The 25919-nt window shown below is 38.3% G+C and overlaps 1 protein-coding gene across 1 annotated transcript in view; it reads left to right on the forward strand.

Moving 5' to 3' along the window:
* The window catches only part of BPNT2 (3'(2'), 5'-bisphosphate nucleotidase 2), a 37056-nt gene extending 18696 nt beyond the window's left edge, over positions 1-18360 (forward strand). The window contains exons 3-5 of the mRNA XM_028118990.2: positions 243-338; positions 10130-10291; positions 12367-18360. Of these exons, the coding sequence (XP_027974791.1) occupies positions 243-338; positions 10130-10291; positions 12367-12635 (527 nt within the window). The 3' untranslated portion in view covers positions 12636-18360. The remainder of the gene's footprint in view (positions 1-242; positions 339-10129; positions 10292-12366) is intronic.
* The last annotated feature ends 7559 nt before the right edge of the window (positions 18361-25919 follow it).

Raw genomic sequence — 25919 nt, forward strand, 5'->3', positions numbered from 1 at the left:
TGAAATTAGAAAATACTTTGCAGAAGTAGGTAATAGAAATAGGGAATATTGAGGGTTTTTTAGTAAAAATTTTTCCTAAACCAAAATTGGCCTGATCATATAATAGTGATAATATTTAGTGAGTGCATCCCTTGTGCAGGGACTATTCTAAGTATTTGACTTGATTTTCAAATTTAAAACTAAAATTTTAAATTATTTTAATAATTTCTGTTACTGCTTTTTTCTGTTCTTTTTCTTCATAGAGGATCTTCGAAAGTATGTCACTACTATGGTATGTGTGGCCGTGAATGGTAAACCTGTGCTAGGAGTGATACATAAGCCATTTTCTGAATATACAGGTAAGAAATGCTCTAGAACTTTCAAGAGTTAATGTTATTAAAATCATTCATCTATAGTACTTACTGTTCTGTCAGAATCTCAGCTGTAGCTCACTAATTATTAAAGTCAATCCCCTACCATACCTCACTCTTTCATTGGATACAGTGAGGATTTTATTGTTGGATATGATGCTATATGATGAAGTAGAGCTTTCTAACCTTTCTTTAGGGGATAGAAACTGACTGACAATGAGAGATAATGTTGAGGGATACAGTTGGGCAGAGACTTCCCAGCAGCTGAGTTCCTCTTTGTTTCTCTTGTGCTGTTGCTGAGGATAAGGTCCAGGAGTCTTACACATTGGATTCTATGTGGGTTCTGAGATCCACCATCAAGTGGCCTTAGCCAAATCTGTTGTCACATCAGGAAGTGAGCTTGATATTGTGGTTAAGGGCAATGGCAACTTGGCACCCTCAGCGTCAAAATGGGATGGTGTTATGGTGAAAGTCTTACTAATCAGGCTAATTCTACTATAGCCCTGGACACTCTTCAGAGTTCCATTTGACCCTTGTCTACCCACCTTCTTGATGTAGTCATGTTTATTAGCTTTGTGCAGATGGCAAGTCAGATCTTTGATCGTCACGTTGGGAGTTGGGAGTGTGGAAGACCATGCCAAAGAGCTTCCCATGCAGCTCAGGATGACCTCGCCCAAAGCCTTGCCAGTGCTAGTGGATACTGGCATGACATTTTGGCATCACCACAACCATTAGGCTGTAGTTTGCCGGAGAGGCTAGCCATGGTCTTCTGAATAGCAATGATAGTGTGGCCTGTGGTTACAAGTCCAGAATGATGCCATGAGTTATCAGGGTGGAGAAGTTGAGGGCAAGAGTTAGTGATGTAAGAAGTATCACTGACAGTCTGAAGGGACTCATCATACTTTTAATTAGTCATTCCCATCAGAAACACGGTACAAGGATTATGGCCTTTTGGTTCCACTGTTTTCTAAGACGATGAGGTTCTTGATGGTGACAGGATCCATTTTGCCAGTGCCAGCGTTGAAAGCAGCCCTCATGACAAGGTGCTGTGGGTTAAATCATGCCCCCCTCAAATTCCTGTTCACCCCTGTATTAGCTTCCTAGGGTTGCCATAAAAACAGAAAGAGAAAACCCACAAACTGTGTGTCTTTAAGCAACAGATATGTAGTCTAACACAGTTTTGGAGGCTAGAAGTCCAGAGTCAAAGTGTTGGCAGAGACATGTGCTCACTGAAACCTATAAGGGAGAATTCTTCCATGTTTTTCTCTTAATTTCTAATAGTTTGATAGCAGTCTGTTGTATTCCTTGGTTTGTGAACACATCACTCCAGTCTCTGCCTTCAGCACCTCATGGCATTCTGCTTATGTATCTGTGTCTCTGTGTCACTTCTCTAAAGACACCAGTCATATTAGAAAGAGCCCACCCTACTCCACCATGGCCTCATTTAGCTAAAGACATCTACAGTAAACCCATTTCCAAATAAGGTCAGACTCTACTCTGCTGGGGATTAGGACTTCAGCATATCTTTTGGGGGACTATAAACCCATAACAATCAACTTCAGAATGTGACCTTATTTGAAAGTCAGGTCTTTACAGATGTAATTAAGGTAATTATCAGGGTAAGATCATCCTGAATTAGGGTAGGTCCTTAAGTCGGTGAGAGTATCCTTGTAAGAAACCGGGATTACAGAGACACACGGAGGGTAAGAGGATGGGATGGTAGAGGCACAGACTGGAGATGCGCATAAGCCAGGGAACACCAAAGATTGCTGGCAGCTGTTGGAAGCTAGAAGAGAGGCATGGAATAAATTCTCCCTTAGAGTTTCCAGAAGGAATAAACCCTACCAATACTAGTATCTGGATTTTGGACTGCCAATACATTTCATAAACTGTGAAATGTGTGAGCCTCCAGACTGTGAGAAAATAAATTTCTCTCCTCCTAAGCCCCACTGTGTTTATGGTAATTTGTCATGACAGCCCTAGGAAACGAATAACACCCAGCATCCCTACAGCTCTGTTGTTTACTCCACCCTTCTCACTCTGTCTCAGTGGTGTGGCCGACACTGCAGAAAAAGGCTGGCTGTCAAGTGGACATAGTGGAGACAAGGTTAAGTTTTGCTTACTCTTAAAACTTATTTGCTTTGCAGAATACTTTGTATCCCAAATTCTGGCTCCTCTGAGATAGGCTGAACATATACTTGAGTGTTGGCTCTGCATTTCAAGACCTAATCTGTTTTGTGTTAATCTGACCTTATGTCTTTTCATAATTCAGGTAGTTTTTACAGTAGACAATTTGATGAGCTGTAAAAGATTTAAGTCATTATTGAGACAGTCTGCCTTAAAATTAATTATATAGTTGATTTATGGTTTGTGGATTGCTTTCACATGTTTCCTTTAATCCTTCTGAATAAGTGAGGATATAGGTTAGGCTACTAATTTAGGCTGCTGTACTACATTGCACCAAAATACCAGAAGTTGAACAAAATAGCTGATTTCTCTCTTCTCTAACAGCCTGTATACAAACAGACCAGGCATGCAGCGTATTCTGTCTTGTTGCTTTGCTGTGCTAAATTTTGATGCCCCCTTCTGCATGACTGAGGATGGCTCTCTGCTTCAACCACATTTAACTAGTGAAGAGAGGATCAAAGGGGAGACATGGAGGACATTTTCCACTAAGGGTTTGACCTATAAGTTGCACGCATCACTTCAGCTCACATCCCATTGACCAAAATGTAGCTTGAACCCAGCCACAGGGGAGGCTAAGAAATGTGGTCTTTATTTCACTGGCCATCCAAGCACCCAGTTCAGGGGTTCTGTCACTTAGGGAGAAGAGGGCAAGTGGTTATTGGAGCATAACTTAACCCAGCAGTGTTGCTACACTTAGTATAACACATGAGGGAGGGGTACGCGTACTAACACTCCCACTTACAGATGAGAAAATGAGCCTCAGAAGTTGGATACATTCCTCAAGGTCATCCAGCTAAATTAGGAGGAAGCAACCTCAGGAATTTTATGCAAATCAGTACATCACACCACTTTCATAATAACTCCACAGTTCCCAACATTTGTATAGTGGTTAACTATTTGCAGTAAACTAAGTTATCTCATTTGAACCTTGTGATAACTGTGAGACAAAGATAAGTGTTGTTATTTTTGTTTTTTATAAAGATGAGAAAAGGGGCTTAGCAAAGTTCTTAGGAAAGCAACACAGTTCAAAATGTTACAGCAAGAGCTAACCACTCCTTAATATCTCACATTTGTTTAGTATTTTCACAGTTCATGAAATGTATTGGCATAAATTCATTTCAGCTTCAAAATAACTGTGGAGGGGCGCCTGGGTGGCTCAGTCAGTTAAGCGACTGCCTTCGGCTCGGGCCATGATCCCAGGGTCCTGGGATCAAGCCCCGCATTGGGCTCCCTCCTTGGCGGGGGGCCTGCTTCTCCCTTTCCCTCTGCCACTTACACTGCTAGTGCTCTTCTGCTCGCATTCTGTCAAATAAATAATTAAAATCTTTTGAAAAAAATAACTCTGGAAAGACTATAAAAGAGGAATTATAGTGACCTTCAATTAAAGAAAGAGAAAACAGGCATATAAAGATTAAGTATAGGGCTTAAGTCTTTGAAGTCCTCTCTCACTTTTTTTTTCTTTCTTTTCTTTTTTTTTTAATTGAAGTATAGTTGACTCATTCTTCGACATGGTTCCTCATTGCCTGTCTATATCAGTTAGGGTTACATTTATCTATATACAAAATAAATCTGATTACAGTAGTTAAACAAGTATAGGTTTTATTTTTCTCACCTAATAAGATGGGCAAAGGGCAGGGGGTTTCAGTTTATGATACTGTTAAGCACCTAACTCCTCTTTCTGCTTTTTTGTCTTAGAAGGTAGTTTTTTGTTTTCATGCTTACATAGATGGGTGCTTCCAGTTTCCATGGCTCTCTTCCAGGTTGGAAGAAAGGGGAGAGAAGGAGGGACAAAAGATCTATCCCAGATATTCTTTGTGTTAGGAAAGAGTAACTTGAAGCCCTCTGCTCCATCTCATTGGCCAAATGTCACATGGCCCCCTTAGCCTGAAACAGCCTGATACTCCAGAGAGAATTAGAATCGTAATAAAGGAAGTGAAGAGGAAGTTGATACTGGATAGGCAGAGATTCACATTCTTTGGGCCCTAATTTCCACATCTGTTCCTTTTAGGGGTGGGGAGAATAAGGATCATAAAATGCCCATTAAAAAAAAAAAATTTATTCCATAAGACTACCATCCCCTCCACCTCTCCCCCTAGAGTCTTACCTCCTCTAAAATAAAAAAGGCAAAAGTTTCTAACTTAGGAACAGCTTGTGTTCCAAAATGGTTTCTGTAAGTTGTAAGAAAATGCCCTGTTCTTCTGTGATGCCGCTGAGTTGCCCAGTATGCTGGAACGAAGGTGCTTGCTAGTCAGCAAACATTCTAAAAGAATCAATAAGTCCTTAATTAGGTGTGGGTTGACCTTCTGTTCCTGGATTGAAGGTTTGTTTGGCTTGTGTTCTCTTTTTGGACTGTTATTTTCAGATCCAGACTGTATATTGATATTGGCAGAGTACCAACCATCAGGTATTAAATGCTTACCAGAATTTAACTACACTTGACTATAATGGGAGCTAGATAGTATTGTTGGCATCAGGGAGAGCAAAACTGATCAGAATTCTTATCAGACTTAATTAGAAGTAATTCACTGAGTTGGAAATTCTAAGAAGCAACAGGTACTTAAATAGTATTTTAACAAAGTAATGTATAAATGTGTAAGTGTAATATATCCATGCAGTGGAAATTTGTAGCTAAGTTATAATGTCTGAAATGTGTAGCAAAGTACCACTTTTTCTTACCCACTGGACTTTTTTTAGCATATCCTCAGAATAAACACATTCTTAGCTGCTATTTTACCTTTTCATGATTACCTCATCATCATCAGTCATTTATTTAAGCATCTACCGAATTTTTTTAAAATGCTTGAAATAATTTGTCCATGTACGTGTTAGGACAGAATTTGTTGAAATTCTGTAACATGAAATATATTTTTAAAATACTAAATTACTAATTCTTATCTAAAATTATTCTGGTACTATCTACCGAGATACGCTCTTTATTCTCTTACACAATACTGACCTCTAGAGATGTAGCACTGTAAATTCACTTCTTAGTGAAACCATGTTTTTTCTGATCATTTCTAAAAAGAATTGAGTTTTTTTTTCTTTTTGTCATTTTTTAACTTTTATTGTGAATAATTTCAAGCAAACATAAAATTGTACAAAATTTTCATGTGCTCTTTCATCAGGATTTAACAGTTGAACATTTCTGTATATTTGCTTCCTTCTTTTTTTTCACGTACTTTAAAGAAAATTGCAAGGATCATGACATTTTACCCCTGTGTAATTCACTATGCATCTCTTAATATACTATTAATGTAATACTATTATTTTGAATATAATAATAAAATTAACATTTATTCCCTAATTGATCCTGTATTCACACCTCCCCCAGTTGTTTCTAAAGTGGATTTTACAACTGGTTACTTCAAACCAAGATCTGGTCAAGTCACATACATTTTTTTGGTTGTTCTGTTAAGTTCTCTTAATCTAGAACACCCTCCAGCCCTCTTCTTCCCCATGCCATTGACTTGTTGAGATCAAGTTAGTTGTTACATAATGTCCTGCTTTTGAGACTCTTCTGATTATTTCCTCAGAGTGTCATTTAACTTTACTTTTCATCTTCTTTTTCTTATAAAGTGCAAATTAGATCTGAAGCCTTGATTGGATTAAGGTTAAGGATTTTTGTCAAGAACACGTTGTAGATATTCTTTATGTACTTACTGCTGTATCATTTTATATGACATATAAATATCTAGTCTTATTATTAGTGATGCTGTAAGATGGTTAAAATGGTCATGACCAGATCTCTGTTACAAATTATTTTGATTCTCTTGCTACCAACAGGTAGTCTGGAGAAATATTTTGCCACCATTTGAGATCAGGATTCTATTAAACATTTCACATAATAGTTTTAAGATCTATTAAAGATGTGAAATGGGATTTTCTAATTCTGTTGTATTTTCTACATATATTAGCTAGAATTCTTCTACTGAGAAGTTTCTTCATCAACTGGAGTTACTTGTTTATCCTGAAAGGTAGTTACTATTAGAAAGACAAAATACATGTTTAACTTTTTTTCTTCACCAATTTCTAAGTACGGACTTTGGGTAAAAACTACCTCCAGGGGGAATGAAATGTTATTTTTTCAGGGAAGAGCAGGCTTTTGCCTTTATTTTTTTGGTATCCTTAAGGTCTCATGGATTTTTGTATATTCAGTGCTATTCAAACTACAGGTATTATTTTTCAAATTAAATTTCTTTTTTTCATTGCCCACTTTTACTAACACCTTTATATATGCCTTTTTGTTTAATTGCCATTATATGGTCCTGTGCTGGAGGTCTCGTCTATTGGTTCTCCCCTATGAGCAACAGTGAGATCAGCTTATTTTAGCCTCCCTGACTACCATCCCATTTTAGTCAGTCATACCTTTTTTTGATATGTGTCTTTCTGCTCTTCAGCTCTTCAGATTAGATGGTATCCTTTGACTGTCAACCAGTCAGCTGTGAGATAACATTTACACACTTTTATTCTTCCACCTATTTTCCTATCCTTGGTTTCATCTTAAATCCATAGTTAAATTTATTCAGTATTGACCAACAGTGCTTTTGCTAAGAGTTCTTCAGTCATCCTTTGGTTGGATAAAGCTTGTCCTCTGAAAGATTACCTCAGGAGAGCTAGCTCATCCAGGTCATGTGACCTGAGTTCTTACATGTTAAAAGCTTTTTCTGTAGCCTTGATTCTTTAAAGACTGTCAGCTACTTACACTCTTTGGTTTAGCCCTCTGTCCTTGGGCTGCTCTAATAAATTACCAGAAACTAGAGGGCTTAAAACAACAGAAATTTATTTTCTCGCAGTTCTGAGGGCCAGAAATCCAACATCATGTTGTTGGCAGTGTCGTGCTCCCTCTGAAATCTCAAGGGAAGAATCTTTCCTTGCCTCTTCCAGCTTCTGGTGGCTCCAGGCGTTCATTGACATCCCTTGGTTTGTAGACACATAATTCCAGTTCGTGCCTCCAATTCTCATTCTCTCGGTCTGTTTTTCTCTGTCTCCTGTTTTTATAAGGATACCAATCATTGAATTTAGGGCCCAGTCTAATCCAGTTTGACCTCAACTTGAACTACATCTGCAAAGACCCTATATCCAAATGAGGTCATATTCTGAAGGTTCCCAGGAGACAGGAATTTTAGTAGGACACTATTTCACTCACTGTACACTCTTTTTTTCTTGGTTAACTTGTAGAAACTGTTGAACTGGTATAATACCTGTGTGGGTGCATGTTGAATCTTGTTGGCAGAAAAGCTGATAATCCGATTTTCTTTCCTTTGTAAGTAGCTCGGTATTTTTGCCTGGAACACCAAAGAGCTTTATCTTGAAAGTCTAATAATAGAACTATGATATATCTCAGATTCAGAGTTGGGATTCTGGGCAGATACCTACATAGTATGTCTCTCAGTGTGGATATTCAAGTCCTCTTTTATTTCAGGAACTTTTTTTTTGAATCAAAGTTTTAAAGATTAGTTCTATTTCATTGTTTTTGTTTTTCTTTTTCAGAGACTCCTAATGTATGTATATTGACTCTTCTCTTACTGACTTCTGTATCTATTACCTCTTCTCTGGTCCCCTTTAAGTGTTTGCTTGTTTCACTTATTTTTTGCTTTTCTCGTTGCTTACTGTGCTTTTCGACCAATCTGTTGTCTTTCTGTGTATCCTGTGATCTACAACTAAGTCTTAAGTGATTTTGTCTTGTTGTTGTTGTTTGCATTCTTTCCTGTATTATATGAGTTCCCATTTCATATCTTCCTATTTATCTTTCCTGAGTTGCTTTTTTGTTCCATAGTGTTCTTTTGTTGTTGTTGTTGCTTATTTATTATTAATCGTCTTTGAATGTTGTGTTACAGTTTTACTCTGCTTTATAGAAATTTTCAAGTAGCCTGAAGTGTTTTAACCTTCATTCATTGTATTTTCTTCTTATACTTTTCAGTGGACATTGCAGTTGTACATATTTCTTACTCACATTTGGGCCGGCCACCATGCAGTTGGTGGGAAGGTGGTGGCAGAAGAGGAGTTTGGGTGGTTCTCAGTTCAGGAAATTTCTTTTCTGTTAGGGCAAGGAAGGCATTATCTTTATTATCAGGCATCTTTTTTGTTTTCACTTTTCTTCTGTCTTGTTGGATCCTGTCTTGTTTCAGTAAGGCCCCTATCTTCAACCCCTTCTCTTTCTTCAGTTCTGTTTGTTGTCTTCCAGTTGTCTCTCATGGGGAGACTTTCTGAAAGATGTTCTGTGTCATCTGGTCTGTTGTCAGGACTTCACTTTGGCTCTGTGTCTTCTCTAGGCCTCCTCTTGTTGCTGCTCTGTTGCCACATCTCAGGCCTACATGCAGTCGTTTCCATTTTAGATGGGACCCTTTCCTTCTGGGGAGAAATTCTGGCTGTTGTTCCCTGAGTTCTACCACCACTAAGAGGCCTCCAGCCTCTTGGCACTTCTGTGAAGCTCCTGCCATATTCTCCATACTGAGGTCAGCTATGGCACTTCTTCTACTGGTCTCAGTATTTACTTCCCTTCTTTCTCATAAATTTGTGTTTGTGACTATTCTTCGTCTCCTTCTTATTCTTTAGCTATTGATTAAGGGTGTTATTTGTTCTCCTTGTTGCAATGTGTGGTTTTTAGAAAGAAGTGTGAGAGGAGTCCAAGAGACTGCCATCCTTAGCTCAGAACCTGGACATTTTGTTCATTTTTTTGATTTTTTCCTGCAGCCAGGAGTACATAATAATGCATCTGCTTTTGTTGCTAGCCATGGTGGACTGTGTTTTACCCCATAGTGAGTGACTGCTAGAGCAACAGTCTAATTTGATAATTCTGAGTAAGTTTATTTTCTTGTATAGCTTGGTAGTCAGCGAAGAAAACTTCCAAACCAAGAAAAACATTTCAAGCCATTTCTAGGGTCTCCTCATCTTCTTAGAAATTTCTGTTCTATTTTGAAATCTAGGGCATTTTCTTTTTATATCCTCTGATAAAGCAGATGTGTAAATCTAACTCACCTCTTTAACTGTTTTATGTTTATCATTGAAACCATGAATATATCAGAAATAGATAGGAGGAGAAATAGTAAGGAGGAGGAAAAAATAGTAGGAGGAAAACCTATTTTAAATTTTGAATTATCCAGGGTAGCTAGTTGTGTTTATGTCCTAGGTTGTCACAGGTTGAGTTCCCCAGAAGCCAGACTTTTGAGATGGAGATTAGCATGTAGGATGTTTAGGAAAGAGTGCTCTTGGGATCAAAGTTGTGTAAGAGAGGGAAGGAAGCCAGATTAGGTATAGAGAGATGTTGAGTTGCAGTATAATCCCAGTGAGAACTCAGCACCTCACTGGGAGCTCTGGAGCCCTGGGAGTTCTTAAGCCAAGTTTTTAGAAGTCATTATCTCTGGTTGAGCAGGATTATGTGGCCTTTTTAAGCTTTGTCTTAATATTTGCCTATTTTAATGCAAAAAAATGTTAAATATTACTCTCATTCTCAGAAAAAAAAAGCATTTTTGTTTTGGGGACAAACAAGTAATTCTGCGGAAAAAGGTATTTTGTCAATCAACTCTTGGTCCTTTGAGTTCCCGTTTCAAAAGGCTTCAGTGCTGTTAATGGATATCATATTTGCTTTTCAGCTTGGGCAATGGTAGACGGTGGGTCCAACGTGAAAGCCCGCATTTCCTACAATGAGAAGACCCCAAGGATCGTTGTGTCACGCTCGCATTCAGGAATGGTCAAACAGGTTGCTCTTCAGACTTTTGGAAACCAGACTACAATTATCCCAGCTGGTGGTGCTGGTACGTTCCTATTCCCCTGTGGTGTCTGGGGACAGTGTCCCCAGCATGGTCAGGCTTATGTCGGGAGAAAGATTTGGTTGTCCTGTGCTTGGGAAAAAAGTGAGAATAGACAGTGTACTTTGCAGACAGGTATGGTCTCCTACTTGGTTATCTCGAGGGTGGGATTTCAGCCACACATGCCTTCTTGTTAGAAATGACTTCACAGGGACGCCTGGGTGGCTCAGTCGGGTGAGCGTCTGCCTTCGGCTGGGGTCGTGATCCCGGAGTCCTGGGACCGAGCCCTGCATCGGGCTCCCTGCTCCATGGGGAACCTGCTTCTCCCTCTCCCTCTGCCTACCATTCCCCGTGGTTGTGCTCTCTCTCTCTCTCGAATAGATAAATAAAACTCTTTAAAAAAAAAAAGAAAGAAAAGAAAGAGGGGCACCTGGTGGCTCAGTCGTTGAGCATCTGTCTTCGGCTCAGGTCATGATCTCAGGCTCCTGGGATCCAGCCCCACATCGGGCTCCCTGCTCAGCGGGAAGCCTGCTTCTCTCTCTCCCACTCCCCCTGCTTGTGTTCCCTCTCTCACTGTGTCTCTCTGTCAAATGAATAAATAAAATCTTAAAAGAAAAGAAAAGGAAAGAAAGAAACAGCCTCACAGTAGGGACAATAGTCTCACAACAGTGACTGCTGTTCTTTGAATATTACAAAAGCATTTTCATGTCAGTGATGTACCATCAGTAGTGGTTTTATATGTGATCTCTTTTCAAAGTAATTGTGCACTTAGCCTAACTGTAGGAATAGCAGGGAGAGAAGGGAAGATCAAGCACATTATGATGCTTCCTATGGCAGAAAGATGTCAGGAATCCTCATAAGTGTTACTAGGATGGCTAATCCCTGGGCACTTTTAACACCTCTGAGCTCTTCAGCTTGCATGTCTGGGATGAGCCAGAGTCTGGTAGCCACCCAGCTTACTGTATATTCTGTACTATTTTATTACCTGTTGTTGATCAGGGGTCAGCTTACTTTTTCTAAAAGGCCAGATAGTAAACATTTTAGGCTTTATGAGCCACGTGTAGACTCTACTGCTTACTATTCTTGGATTTTTGGTTTGTCACCACCCTTTAAAAATACAGAAAACCATTCATAGCTTGAGGGTTGTACAAAAACAGTGCATGGCCTGAATTTGGCTCACAGACCTTTTGCTCACCCTTGTTCTGAGCGCTTTTTAATATGACAGAAGTGTTTTAATTCAAATAAATAAAAAATTATGGTGAGAAACAAGTGTTTGAAAACCTTTACATGATTACAACAATGTACCTTACTTAATATGATATTTTCCTATAAGCCCTGTTAATGTTGGTTAGGAAGGTAATGTTCAGAATATCCAGTATGAATGGGATAAATCAGATTCTAGACCTGGTTTCTTCTGTTTTATTATTTTTTTAATTTTTAAAAATTCTGCCTCATTACAGAAAAGTCTTAAGATTGTGTTATTTTGTTTTCTTTCAAATCCAGTGTTCCTAGATAATTCAGATGAAACCCGTGGGTATATAGCTTCAGTATAGTATTCCAGAGGAAAGGATACACAGTGACTTTATCATTCCATAGAAAACAACCACAAAGTAGATTTAAATTTAAAAGATTATAGAAGTGTATTTGGTTACACTTGAGAATAGCTTCATAAGTTCCTTTACAGTATATTTTTTTGCTCATTTGGGTTCAATGTCTGCACTGTTAACTTCCTTGAAAAAGAACAAAACTATTTTTAAATAATTTTAGATTTTGCAATTGCAAAGATAGTATAGAGAACTCCTGCCTATCCTGTGCTGTTATTTTTCACAATATACTCATAAAAAGTAAGCTACTTGTCAGGGGATGGATTAGCCTGGTGATGGGTATTAAGGAGGGCACATATTGCATGGAGCACTAGGTGTTAAACGGAAACAATGGATCGTGGATCACCACATCAAAAACTAATGATGTATGGTGACTAACATAATAAAATAAAATTAATAAAAAAAAAAGAAATAAAAAGTAAGCTACTTTCTTTAAATCTTTTGAATAGTAACCTAAATTCTGTGTTTCTCTTTTAGGTTATAAAGTTTTAGCACTCTTGGATGTGCCTGATAAGAGTCAAGAAAAAGCTGATCTATATATCCATGTGACATACATCAAAAAATGGGATATATGTGCTGGCAATGCCATCTTAAAAGCCCTTGGGGGGCATATGACTACCCTCAGTGGTGAAGAAATCAGTTACACTGGTTCCGACGGCATTGAAGGAGGCCTCCTTGCTAGCATCAGAATGAACCACCAGGCTCTAGTCAGAAAACTCCCAGATCTAGAGAAAGGACATAAATAAGCAAAGGTGATCACAGGTCACAACTCTTCCTGAGTTGAACAGTCAGCCTGAAACGCTGGGGGCTTCAAAGCATCGGTGGAGACTGCATGGTTAAGGCCATCCCGAACTTTTTAAAGTATTTATGAAGCATCAGAGACTTATTTTCCCTGTAATAGGATGCAAGATCAGGGAAAGTGGGTTGCTTCGTGTCTCAAGTATTGTCTTTATTTTTGAGACTATTTTCGTACAGTTGTCATACACAAGGCCGCATATATATATATATATATATATACACACACACACATACATACACACACATATATATATATTTGTGAATTAAAATCTATAGCTGAGTCTACATTGTTATGAGTCACCATTTTCACACAACATCATGAATCTTCACTATTTGTTAGTACTTTCATACAGAATTGGGCTGAAGAAAGGATTGATTTTGTGTAGATTTAATACTACTTTACAACTGTATCTCATTGAAAATAAAGTAATTGGGGATTTTTACCCCTAATTCAGATGGAAAGCACAAGAAGCCACACATTCATTAATATGCAACAAATGCTCTATTTATCTGTTGTTACTAAATATTTCTTAATGGATTAAAATAGAAAAAGCTTGTTTTTTTTCTTTGAAATTTTAATAACAGGTTCACCAGCTAGTTGAGAATATAGCTATATGATGATTGCGTTGTAATAGTAGTTTCTGTGTATGTGTTTTTGTTTTGTTTTTTGCTTTTTGTTTTTGTACAGAAAAGTGTATTTGTACCCATGGGTTCAATATTTCTGCCATCTTACTGTTGATTTTTGTTTGTTCTGTGGACATTGCATGGTCCCATCCTTTCCCTCCTAACCAGCATTTAGTCTTTAACATGTAAGGTTTGGATTAAAGTTTCAGGGTTAGCACTAAGATTTTGGTACATTTTCTCCTTAGGGATAAATTATGCACTATAAGAATATAAATTATTCTGTTAATTGAGTCATTTGATATTACACAAATTGAGCTAGCTTTCGTTTTCAAAGGTTTTGTTTTAGTACTTTTTAAAAAACTTTGCCAGGTTTGTATGTAGAGATTCTCTCCTTATCAAGAATGATTTATGGTTGCTTTTTACCATTAATAAATGGATCTAATCTAATCTCAAAGTAGTAGCTTTTAAGATACTTTAAAGTTTCCGTTCAGATTAAAATAACAAAGATTAATGTTACCTTTTGAGTAATTTTTGTTTTAATTCAGTAGGCAAAATCTGGAAGAAAGGCAGTGGCATATTCCCTGTGTCACTGTAATTAGAACCTTTGTGAACTTTCATCGGGATGTTGGATTTCTCTCAGTGTGTTATCTGGAAACTTCGTGTAAACAATACTGTTATTTCATGTGACTTTGATGTCCTTGTATTTTATAACATACTGATTAGAGGGGGAGGGGATTGCTCGTTTGTTTTCTTCTTTTCTTTCTTCAAAACAACTTTCCATTTCTTTTCCTGTCATGGAGGTAAAGTTGACCAAAGAATGGACATGCTCACCTGGTGGAATGTGCATACAACTTTAGGTCTGCCTTTTACGTGGTCTCCAGGGTCCTTTCATTCCTCCTTAGGGAACTAAATTTAGTACAAAGCACATGTTTATTCCCAGTCTCTAGCAACTGTTCACAAACCTGATAGTGTAGTGGGCCTCGATAGGTTCAGTGAAATTCATACAAAGTTTTGGTAGTTGGAACACTTGATATTTAAACAGGACTTAGGGGTTCAGAACAGAATATTGGAGACCTCATCTTTTTACTTTTCAATGAAATGAGAATATTTTTTCCTCAGGAGAGATGGCGGAGGCATACACTATTTCCAGAGTCCATAGTATAAGCGTTTGTTTTAATTGTAATGTGTCAAACATGGGGCAAGAAGACTGGCATATTAAGAAATGGCATTTAATTGGAGGTGTTTTTTTTTTTCAAGATTACGTGGAAACTTCCTAATTTAATGGAGATGAAACTAGATCATATTAGCAAGCATGATTGCTTTGGTTTTATTTTTAATTCCATTAATCTGCATGTAGATAATGAATTTGCGAAGGGTTTGTGTTATGTGCAAAAATTAAGATATTGGCTGACAGTTAAATGCGTTATTTTTATAATCTGTTGGGTATAGTCTAGTTACTAATGGTTTTTAAGTGCTTTTATAGAAAATTCATTTTTAATTTTTTTGTTTCTAAAAGTCAATATACATTACAGAACTAATATAAGTACAAAGAACAATATTTATATTTATTTATGTGAGACATTATTGTGCCAGAACAACCAGTAAAACACCATGAATAAGTGAGGTGTGTAGTATCTCCCAGAATTACTTCTAAAATGCAGCAAAATAAAGTTGAACTTTTAGCGAGCCTCACCTCCCCAACTCCTGGTCTTCCCTTTCCTTTATCTTTGCTATCATTTAGAGCACAATACTCCCTTAAACTTTTGAGTTTTACACATCACATTTAGTAAAAGTAGTGGCATCGATAACTTCAGTATTTAGTAGCTGTCCCCTTGCTCTGCCCTTCATCTCTACCTCATTCCCTGGCTCCCCAGCCCATTGATGTTCTTCTATCTCTGCCCCTCTTTCTGGACCATACTCTTCCCCCAAAACTTAACCCCTGAATTCTCTCTTAGACCTACTTCTCTCAAGATTGGCTGCCGAGATCTTATGGTAGAACTGAGTTAAGTTCCTGGTCAGGTAGATGAAGCCAGGCAAGAGTTCTGGTTGACCGTTATTTCTCAAAAGACTGTTCTCAAAAGGTAAAGGAAAATCACCTTCAAAACCACAAAGATTTACACAGTCAAGTCTAATCCAGTGTTTCTGTCTTTACAAACCATTTCTTTAGATCCTTTCTTCATAGAACGAAAATGCAGAAAATACAAGAATTAGGTATATAAGCCTGCTTAAGAAAACTTGCTTTTTCTGTTAGCTTTCATACTTGTGTCCCTATCTCACTTGAGATTACAAAGGGCCTACAAGGATCATATTTGTTTGGTAGTCAGTTGTCCTCTTTCCTCTAATGTTTTTTCTTGATCTAAATCAACATTCAAATGAATTGTTTATGGCTGTATGATTAAGCTAACAAGTGTTTTGGTTCATGTGTTTTAAGTAACAATTGTGCAAATTCTGTTTGCTGAGTGCTCCCTTTGAATATTGTGCTAATTGGGTCAGAGGAAATAAGGGGAAGGGCCGTGGCTAAGAAGAGGGTGGGAGGGAAGAAAGCTCCAGGGAAGGGTAGCAGAGGGAGGATGCAGAGCAAACATCTGCCTTGAGCCCTAGGATCAGGAACTCTGTCCTTGTCTCAGATGTTCAAAAATTGGATCTCACCCAGCCTTTGAAGGTGACAACGATCTCTGATAGCAAAGCATAAGTAAAGAAAGCTGGGGTGCCACCACCCGCAGTTCAAAAGAAAATATCCAGCTTGCCTCTCCTTGATAACACCTTGAAAATGGCCTTATGGAGACAATCTTTGGCAGGTTAAAAATAGAATCTACTTGGGTTATTCTAGCTGCAACTATTTATCTTGGCTATGTGTTGACTGGTCCTGGATAGAAACTGATTTTTCATTTTTGATCTTTGTTGAATTTGAGGTATATTATTTTCAGTATATGCCTACAAAAAGTCTGTCTTGTAACTGTTGTATAAAATCAACCTAGTCTATGGTTTCATTTTTATCCTAAAAGTTGTGCCTTAACAATAGGGCATTGTATGTTAATAAGGGAAAATAAAATCTTTTTTTGATAGATGGGGAAAATAGGAACTTTTTGCCATTAAAATTTAAGTTCTTTTAACATTTTTAATATTAGAGTTGGGGAAAATTCATTAAAAAATACAATTGATATAAACTTATTTTTGCATAACCTAGCATTTACAACTAAAGTACATTTTTATAAGAACTGGCATCTTGATGTATATAGGTCTGAAATGATACTTCATCCTTTGGTTTTTAATTTGAATTAATACAAGACCAGGATAAGGTACATTTAAAAAAATTTTTTTCTTTTAAATCATTTTAGTGTGCTATTATATCTGTTATACTAGTCTTCTGAGTTACTTTGGTTTTTAAAAACAGCTATTCATGGTACCATATCAATAATTTATTAATGCTAAAAAATACTGTGTGTTATGTGACTTAACAAGCCAGAACAGTTCCTGGATTGAAGAGGGGAGGGGGAGAATTGGGGGTTCTGATTAGCAGTTACCAAGAGGGCAAGAAGAATTGAACTTTGTATTTCAAAAGGAGGTTTTGGTTTTATGAGGTGCTGTTTATGTAAGTTGTTTATTTTTATTTTATCAAAGCCTGGCAGGTATTAGCATTCCAGTTTACGATTGGTTTCTGTTTTTAAAAGTTATTTTTAAAATTGGATGGTGAATTAATTCTGTGGGAAAACGAGATTTATAAGTAGGGTTTTTTTTTTTTTTTGAGATAATAGAAGCCAAACTTCTAGAAGTTAGGGCTGATGAATATTAAAGCAATGTTACATAATTGTGTTTGTAAGTGTTCCCTAAAGTATTATCATTAAGGTAATTTGTGTAAATTACAAAAGCAGAAACTGTGATGTTTGATTAGTAGTATGTTCCGTTAAAATTCCTCTTGAAGTATGTTCTACACATAGTAAGTTGTTATTCAGGAAAGACTTGCTCATCCTGTATTTTTTTAAATAGGAAATACAGCATGCCAAGGCATCATTAGATCAGTTAGCCTAGAAAGACTTAAATCTCTGTCCCCAAATTATCTCTTCTAAGCTCTCTTCATCATCTATGCTGAGTTGAGGAGGTAACGTTTAAGGACTTTATGTGTAAAAATATGGACTTCCAATTTCCCTATAACATTACGTCCTCCACTGGCAGGAGCAAAAGCTAGTCTTAGAATCTAACGAGAGACTGTTCTGCCATGATGAACTCTGTGGCTCCAGATGGATTTTTCCCCCCCATTTGATGATGTTACTTAAGCTACTAGATGTATATACACATGGGGTTGAGTTTACACGAAACTATGAAATGGTGTTTCCTGTTCATGTCCCTGCCTCTTCAAACTTTGTTTTTTTAATAGACCTCACTTCCTGTCGATCACTTTCTTGTAATGGGCTAACATTGATGAGAGGAATTAAAATAAAAAAAATACTTTTGAATACTCCTGCCCTATTCACACACACAAAGCTGTGGAGGAGTTAGTCCGCTTCCTGTTGCCAAGTCATACTTGGACACCAGACTTTTCTTCCCTTGGCATGTTGTATCCTGCTTCCCTCACCCACAGCACAAAATTAAGGGGGTTCTGACTTTAACCTCTACTGAGAAGTAAGTTCTCCATGTTTTTAGAGCAGTTATTTTGTACCACACTCATTTTTATATGTGCTGTTGTAAACTTCTTAAGGACAGGGATTGTGTCTTGGTGATTTTTGTATTTCCACCTCAGCCCCAGCAGCTAGCCCAGTGTCTTGAATAAATTAGGGGCTCAATGTATGTTGCACTAAATTGAATAAAGGAGTACTACTAGCATAAGCGTTTTTCATGCCCAGGTTGTGTAAGCTGATTGTTTTGTTGACTCTGCAAATATTTATGATTATCACCCCATGCACACTGAATTATTTTTAACTACCCCATGGACATTTAGCTCTAGAAAATGTGATTGCTTCCAATGAAATGACTATCCCAAACTCTCTGCCCCTGGATATACTTTGCCAAACTGAAATTTGAATTTTCTGAATAAATTCATCATGTCTGAAAGAGATGGTGTGCTGCATCTGCTTTTTCCCCTCTTTTTTTTTTTTTTAAGTAGGGTAATATATACATACATACATTTACCATTTTAACCATTTGTAAGTGCACAATTCAGTGGCATTAAATACATTCACAATGTTGGACAACTGTCACCACAATGCTTTTGAAGAATCTGTTCATCATCCCAAACACAAACTCTACCCATTGAGTCTCTCCCCATTCCCCCTTCACCTCAGCCCTTGGAACTCTTCTGCTTTCTCTTATGAATGCATCTGCTTTTGAACAAATTTTCTGAAATTCTCTCACCATGTACAGAAAAGGCGTCTGTTTGAGAAGGGGTGCACAAGGCAAAAATAGTTGTAACAGAATTACATCTTGCATTCTTTTTTAGATTTGTTTAAGACGGAGGATAGAAAAAGAGCAAAAGAAGCGAAGACAAGGACAAATTTATAGAAAGGCAGTAATAGAAACAGTATGATGAGAAAGATCTCCAAGGCTTTTGTTTTCCTCGTCTTATAAAAAGATGTCATCAGCCCCATATTATGAATTTGATTATTTCATATCCTGGACTTCTGCATCAGCAGACGTATATTATTTGTTCATAAAAATAAAAGAGAATTCTATTCTACATCCTAATAGAAATTAGGATATAGACCATTATTTTAAAAACTGTTTCTAAAGTCTGAGTACTTTGAAAGCACAGAAACTTTAACCTGAAGTACAGTTGACACAATATTACATTAGTTTCAGGTGTGCAACCCTGATTCTACAACCCTATACATTGTGTTATGCTCTCCACAAGGGTAGTTACTGTCTACCGTCACCGTGTGCTACTATCATACCAGTGACTACACCGTCTATGCTGTACCTTTTAGCCTGGTGACTTATTCATACCCTAACTGGAAGCCTGTGCCGCCCACTCTTCCCTATTTTGCCCATTCTCCCACCTCTTTCCCTCCCAATTACCAATCTGTCTTCTGTATTTATGGGATGGGTCTGTTCCTGCTTTTTGTTTGTTCGTTTGTTTTTCAGATTCCACATATAAGTAAAATCATATGGTATTTCTCTTTTGCTGTCTGACTTATTTCAGTTAGGATAATACACTCTAGGTCCATTCATGTCACAAAAGGCAAGATCGCAACTTTATTTTTAAGGCTGAGTAATATTCCATGGTATACAATACCACATCTTCTTTATCCCTTCATCTATCAATGGACACGGGTTGCTTCTGTATCTTGGCTATTGTAAATAATCCTGCAATAAACAAAGGGCTTCATATATCTTTTTGAATTAGAGTGTTCTTTTTCTTTGGGTAAATACGAAGTAGTGGAATTACTGGGTTATGTGTATTTCTAATTAAAAAATTTTTTTTCAAGATTTTTATTTGAGAGAGAGAGCGTGCACAAGAGCACAGAAAGAGAGAGTGAGAGGGAGAAGCAGACTCCCCGCTGAGCAGAGAGCCCCATGCGGGGCTCGATCCCCAAACCCTGAGATCATGACCTGAGCTGAAGGCAGACACTTAACTGACTGAACCACCCAGCCATCCTTGTGGTATTTCAACTTTTAAATTTCTGGGGAATTTTCATACCTTTTCCCACAATTGTACCAATTTACATTCCCACCAACAGTGCATAAGGGTTCCTTTTTCTCCATATCCTCACAAACAGCTGTTACTTCTTGTCCTTTTGATATTAGCCATTCTGACAGGTATAAAGTGGTCTCTCATTGTTTTGATTTGCATTTCCCTGATCATTAGTGATGTTGAGCAGCTTTTCATGTGTCTGTTGGCCATCTGTATGTCTTCTTTGTAATAATGTTTTTTTCAGTTCCTCTGCCCATTTTTTTTTTTAAGAAACCCTGAACATTAGAGCTGGAAGATCCTTTTTTTAATTTTAAATTCTTGTATAGTTAACATACAGTGCTGTATTAGTGTCAGGTGTACAATATAGTGATTCAACACTTCCATACATCACCCAGTGCTCATCACAAGTGATCGCCTCAATCCCCATCACCTATAGCGCCCACCCCCCACCAGCCTCCCCTCTGGTAACCATCTGTTTGTTCTCTGTAGTTAAGAGTCTATTTTTTGGTTTGTGTCTTTTCGTTGTTTATTTGTCTTTTCTTAAATTCCACATATGAGTGAAATCACATGGCATTTGTCTTTCTCTGACTGACTTGTTTCGCTTAGCATCATACTCTCTAGCTCCATCCATGTTGTTGCAAATGGCAAGACTTCATTCTTTTTTTATGGCTGGGTAATATTCCATTGTAAATATATACCACTTCTTTATTCATTCATCTATTGATGGATACTTGGGCTGCTTCCATAATTTGGGGATTGTAAATAATGCTGCTATAAATATAGGGGTGTGTGTATCCCTTGAATTAGTGTTTTTGTGTTTTGGGGGTAAATACCCAATAGTGCAATTATTGCACTATTATTAGGATAGTTCTATTTTTAACTTTTTGAGGACACTCCATACTGTTTTCCACAATGGCTACCCTAGTTTTTATTCCCACTACCAGTGCTAAAAAGGTTCCTTTTTCTCCACATCTTCACCAACACTTGTTTCTTGGGTTTTTTATTTTTGCCATTCTGACAGGTGTGAGGTGATATGGCATCATTGTTTTGATTTGCATTTCCCTGATGAGAAGGGATGTTGAGCATCTTTTCATGTGTCTGTTGGCCAACTGGATGTCCTCTTTGGAGAAATGTCTGTTCATGTTTTCTGCCCATTTTTAATCAGATTATTTGTTTTTTTCAACTTTGAGTTATATAATTTATTTATATATTTTGGATATTAACCCCTTATTAGGTATGCCATTTGCAAATATCTTCTTCCATTCAGCAGGTTGCCTTTTTGTTTTGTTGGTTTCTTTCTTTGTGCAAAAGCTTTTTAGTTTGATGTTGTCCCAATAGTTTATTTTTGCTTTTGTTTTCCTTGCCTGAGGAGACATATGTAGAAAAATGTTATTAAAGACAATGTCTGAGAGATTACTGCCTATGTTTTCTCCTAGGAGTTGTATGGTTTCAGGTCTCACATTTAGGTCTTTTGTCCATTCTGAGTTTGTTTTTGTGTATGGTGTAAGAAAGTAGTCCAGTTTCATTCTTTTGTATCTGGCTGTCTAGTCTTACCCAGCACCTTTTGTTGAAGAGACTGTTTTTTCCCCATTGCATATTCTTGCCTCCTTTGTCATAGATTAATTGACCATAGAGTGTGGATTTCTTTCTGGACTCTCTATTCTGTTCCATTGATCTATGGGTCTCTTTTTTGTGCCATCACCATACTGTTTTGATTGTTATAGCTTTGTAGTATATCTTGAAATCTGAGATTAGTACAGAAACATTTTTAAATGTCTCAGCTCTTTAATAACTTCAAGGATTACTTTCTTTCTCCCTTTTAACTTTTGGGTGGATTTTTTTTTTTAACTTTTTATTTATTTATTTATTTGAGAGAGAGTGAGCACACAAGTGGGGGAGGGGTAGAGGGAGAGAGAAAAGCAGACTCCCTGCTGAGCAGGGAGCCCAAAATGGGGCTAGATCCCAGGACCCTGAGATCATGACCTGAGCTGAAGGCAGGTGCTTAACTGACTGAGCCACCCAGGTACCCCTTTGGGAAGCTCTTATTAGGAATATCATTTCAGAGTTTCCAAAGCACTTCAACATGGATTCAAGTTTTCCCAGAAGAGGAGTGATCCTATGAGTGCCAAGTACCACCTGATATTTCAGAGATTATATATGGTTTTTATTTTTTGCAATTTCTGAGAATTTTAACTTGTCTTGCTCAGTTTGGAACTCAGACCATGGAGGAAAAACAACAACAAAAAAACGTGACTCACAGTGAATTCACTGATGAAGTCCAGCACCTCACATGGTCTCCATTTACTCTCTAGAACTTCTATCCCTTCCTCCCAGCCAGTGCTATTTACCAGCCAATCGTGCTTTGGGGACTAACATGAGAACATTGGGAAACGAAGGAGTCGATCTTGTTGGACAGAAAGCAGAGTGGTTTCTTTCCCAAACAAGATTTCTGATCATGAAACAAGATTTCCACAGCTCTGGTGGGAGTTCTTCCCAGATAAGTACTGGGTCAGATCTTATTTCACAGTAGGAATGCAAACAGCACATTTGTGAAAGTTTTCCTTTCTGTTTTCAGTGAATTTAGTTCTCTAGCTGGATTAAGATCTTTGGTTACATCAAATCTCCAATTGGCAGCCGACCAGACCTAATTTTTCAAAGAGAACATTGTCATGGAAAATATTTTAAAAAGTGGATGTAATTTTGTCCAAAACAGCTGTTAGTAGGTAAGCAGTGGAGTGTCATGGGGCAGGAGGAAAATGATCTTTCTCGAATACACTTTATTCTCTGGAGAAGTGATAAAACATTCTTTGGTGTGTCAAATGGTTGTTTTGGACTGCAAGCCAAAGGTCCTGGAAACCTCAGCAGATTAAATATCTCAACAAAAGGAAACATTTAAAATTGTAAACTATGTCAGACAACAAAATGACACTGCACTAACAGTAAGAGCTGAATTTCTGGTAGTGATAAGTCACCCTCAGCCCCGGACCCCTGGAAAGTGATGGGGTAGATCTGCGAAACTTGTGGCCCATGTTTCATGCAACAGTTGGGTTATCGAGCAGCGTGAGAGACAGAAGTTGGGAACCCCCCGGCGACGAGAGCGTTGAGTAGGGAAGGTCACTGCCGGAACCCTGGTGCAGTGGCGCCTGCATTTGAACACCCTTCTGTCTCTCATTAGCTCTCATAGGGTCTTGAGCAAGGCAGTCAGACATGAAGGGGCATAACAGCAAATGAGGTAAAATACAGAACAATCGGAGAATAGTTATGCAAGCCCTAAAGGATACACACTTCCCCCACCTGGCCCCCTCAGTTTTTTTTATGATTGTCTGATCTGAAGTCTTCTGCTCCATGCTGTATTTATTTGGCAAGACTCTCTTGCTCTCTAGAAACAAAAATTAACTCAAATTAACCCAAGCAGAAAGTGATTTATTGGCTCAAGTGTCTGAGAAAGACAAAGTTAGGGATGAGAAGATGGACCGTTTAGATGATGTGGTCATTTCTCTCCCTCTCCCTTGGCTCTCTCTATCTGCTAGTGTGTTGTGCCCATCCACTTCTACAGACTGTCTTGCTCCACACAGTGGGGAACGTGGCTGTCAGGGAGCCCAGACCTACATTATTCCGGCAGTCCCCACATGCATGCAAAAGTCTTCTATACTAACTTCACAGGAACGTCCTGGAAGGGACGGTGGTAGGTTTGATTGGGACACATGCCCTCACCCGTCCTAAACTCTCTGTCCAAGGGACAAGCCAGGGTCTGTTAAGAAAAGGAAGAAAATCTGACAGAGGAAACAGTGGCTACTAAAATCTCATCAAGGATTTATTTGTGAGGATGAGGTGAAGGAACTCCACTCATCCTCAGCCAGTGCCCGTCTGCGAAGAGCAGCTGACCACTGTTGTCCCCTCAGATCTCTCACTTGTTCTTTCCTGATTGGAGGCCCAGGTCTTAACAACACCCCATCTCTGCAGCAGCAGGCTGTGTCCTCTATTGCCTAAAGCCTTACAGGCCAATTTCCTGGCACCTTGTTCTTATGTGAGGGATTGGGCTGGGGAGAGACAGAAGATACACAGACTGGCCTGCACCCTTTTGTTTATGCTCAGAATTTATATCCCTCTCAAGATCTCTGATCCTTCTTCTGTAGATTTCCTGGAGTGGAGGCAAAAAGTCGTTACTACTATGTTGGTCTGAGTAGTTGTGCCCCCTGCTGGTATGTAGAAACCGGTGTGGAGATCAGTGGACCAGGCAGAATGCAAGTGGAAAACAGGGAACACTGCAGGTTTGAGTGTGCTGAGTACTGGGTGCCCAGAGGCTGGATTCCCCATCTTTCCTGCTTTATCCCTAGTGTTGGCATGAAGGGTTGGCCTCATTCTGGCAAGAGGAGAATGTGAATCCCAAGTCCTCTTGTGGGCTTTCAATATGGCGGATGAACTCAGATGAAGTATTAGGAAAGACTGAGGTTGTAAAAAAAATGAAATACTCCAGATTTGTCAGATCTAATAATTCTTAATCTAACACACAAAGAGTAAGCATGAAAGAACCCTGTGAAATGGGTAACAGACGAAGACAGGAATGCCCTGGGGTCAACATCAGCCCTCCTTTGGGAAGACTTGAGTCCAGGGTGAAGCACTGTGGGAACAGAGATGATATTTCTGATAAGAGCCAACCACAAGAGTTAAGAGGGAACCAGAAAACAGTCCTTTAGGGGTTAAGACATTGAAGGTTCTATGCTTTCAAAGCACTAACATTTAGAAGTGATTTTTTAAAAATGGCCTACATCCTAAGAATTCTTTATTATAATGGGCAAATAAAAAGGCATTTTTAAAAACTTGGTTATAAATTTGTTTATTTAATATTCTTGACTTCTGTGTTAGCAATTTCTAAGACTGTAAAAATTCCAGGGACGTACTCCTTATCCTTAGAAATAAATATTTCGGGGTGCCTGGGTGGCTCAGTTGGTTAAGCGGCTGCCTTCGGCTCAGGTCATGATCCTGGAGTCCTGGGATCGAGTCCCGCATCGGGCTCCCTGCTCAGCAGGGAGTCTGCTTCTCCCTCTGACCCTCTTCCCTCTCGTGCTCTCTCTCTATCTCATTCTCTCTCTCAAATAAATAAATAAAATCTATAAAAAAATAAAAAAAATAAAAAAATTAAAAAAAAAAACCAAAAAAAAAAAAAAGAAATAAATATTTCGTTCAATTCTGAACTCAGTTGTTCTATGCCAACCTGAACCCACAGCCCTGATTAGCTGGAGTCTTTGCCCTGACTCTTCTGGTCCAGGGAATAAAATTACACCAGCATTAGTTTGCTTTGGGTTGCCATGACAAAGTTCCACAGACTAGGTGTCTTCAAGAACAGAAATGTACTGTCTCGTGGTTCTGGAGGCCAAAAGTCCAAAACCAATGTGTCAGCAGAGTTGGTCCCTCCTGAGAGATGTGAACGGAAGTCTGTTCCCTAGCTCTCCCCTAGTTTCTGCTGTTTGCTGGCAATCTTTGGCATTCCTTGGCTTGTAGAACATCACTCTGATCTCTACCTTCAACTTCACATGGCATTCTCCTTGTGTGTGTCCGAATTTCTCCCTTTTATAAGGACGCCAGCCATATTGGATTAAGGGCCCACCCTGCTCTAATATCACCTCATCATAACTAATTACATCTGCAAAGACATTATTTCCAAATAAGGTCAACATCATGAGATATTAGGAATTTTGGTGGACAGGCAATGCACCTCATAATAATACACCTAGGAAAAACTGGGATAATGGTAAAAATGAGAGAGAGATTTTGTAGAAGTACTCTAAAACCGTGGAAGTAACATTTCTAGTGCCAGAAAGAGTTTTCCATGATCATAATCCTTTATGAATTTTTTGATTACTTTTTAAGGAATTAAAAGTATTTCAAAGGATCTGACATATTCAGCTTTTGAAAAGTTTAAGCTTCAATTGGCGTTTAAATGCTTTGAGATACTCAATTTATTAAATTCATAGACCTTGGT

Source organism: Eumetopias jubatus, unplaced genomic scaffold (assembly GCF_037043125.1).
Source record: "Eumetopias jubatus isolate StellerSeaLion01/CBP00866 unplaced genomic scaffold, mEumJub1_p1.0 scaffold_4, whole genome shotgun sequence".
NCBI lineage: Eukaryota > Metazoa > Chordata > Mammalia > Carnivora > Otariidae > Eumetopias > Eumetopias jubatus.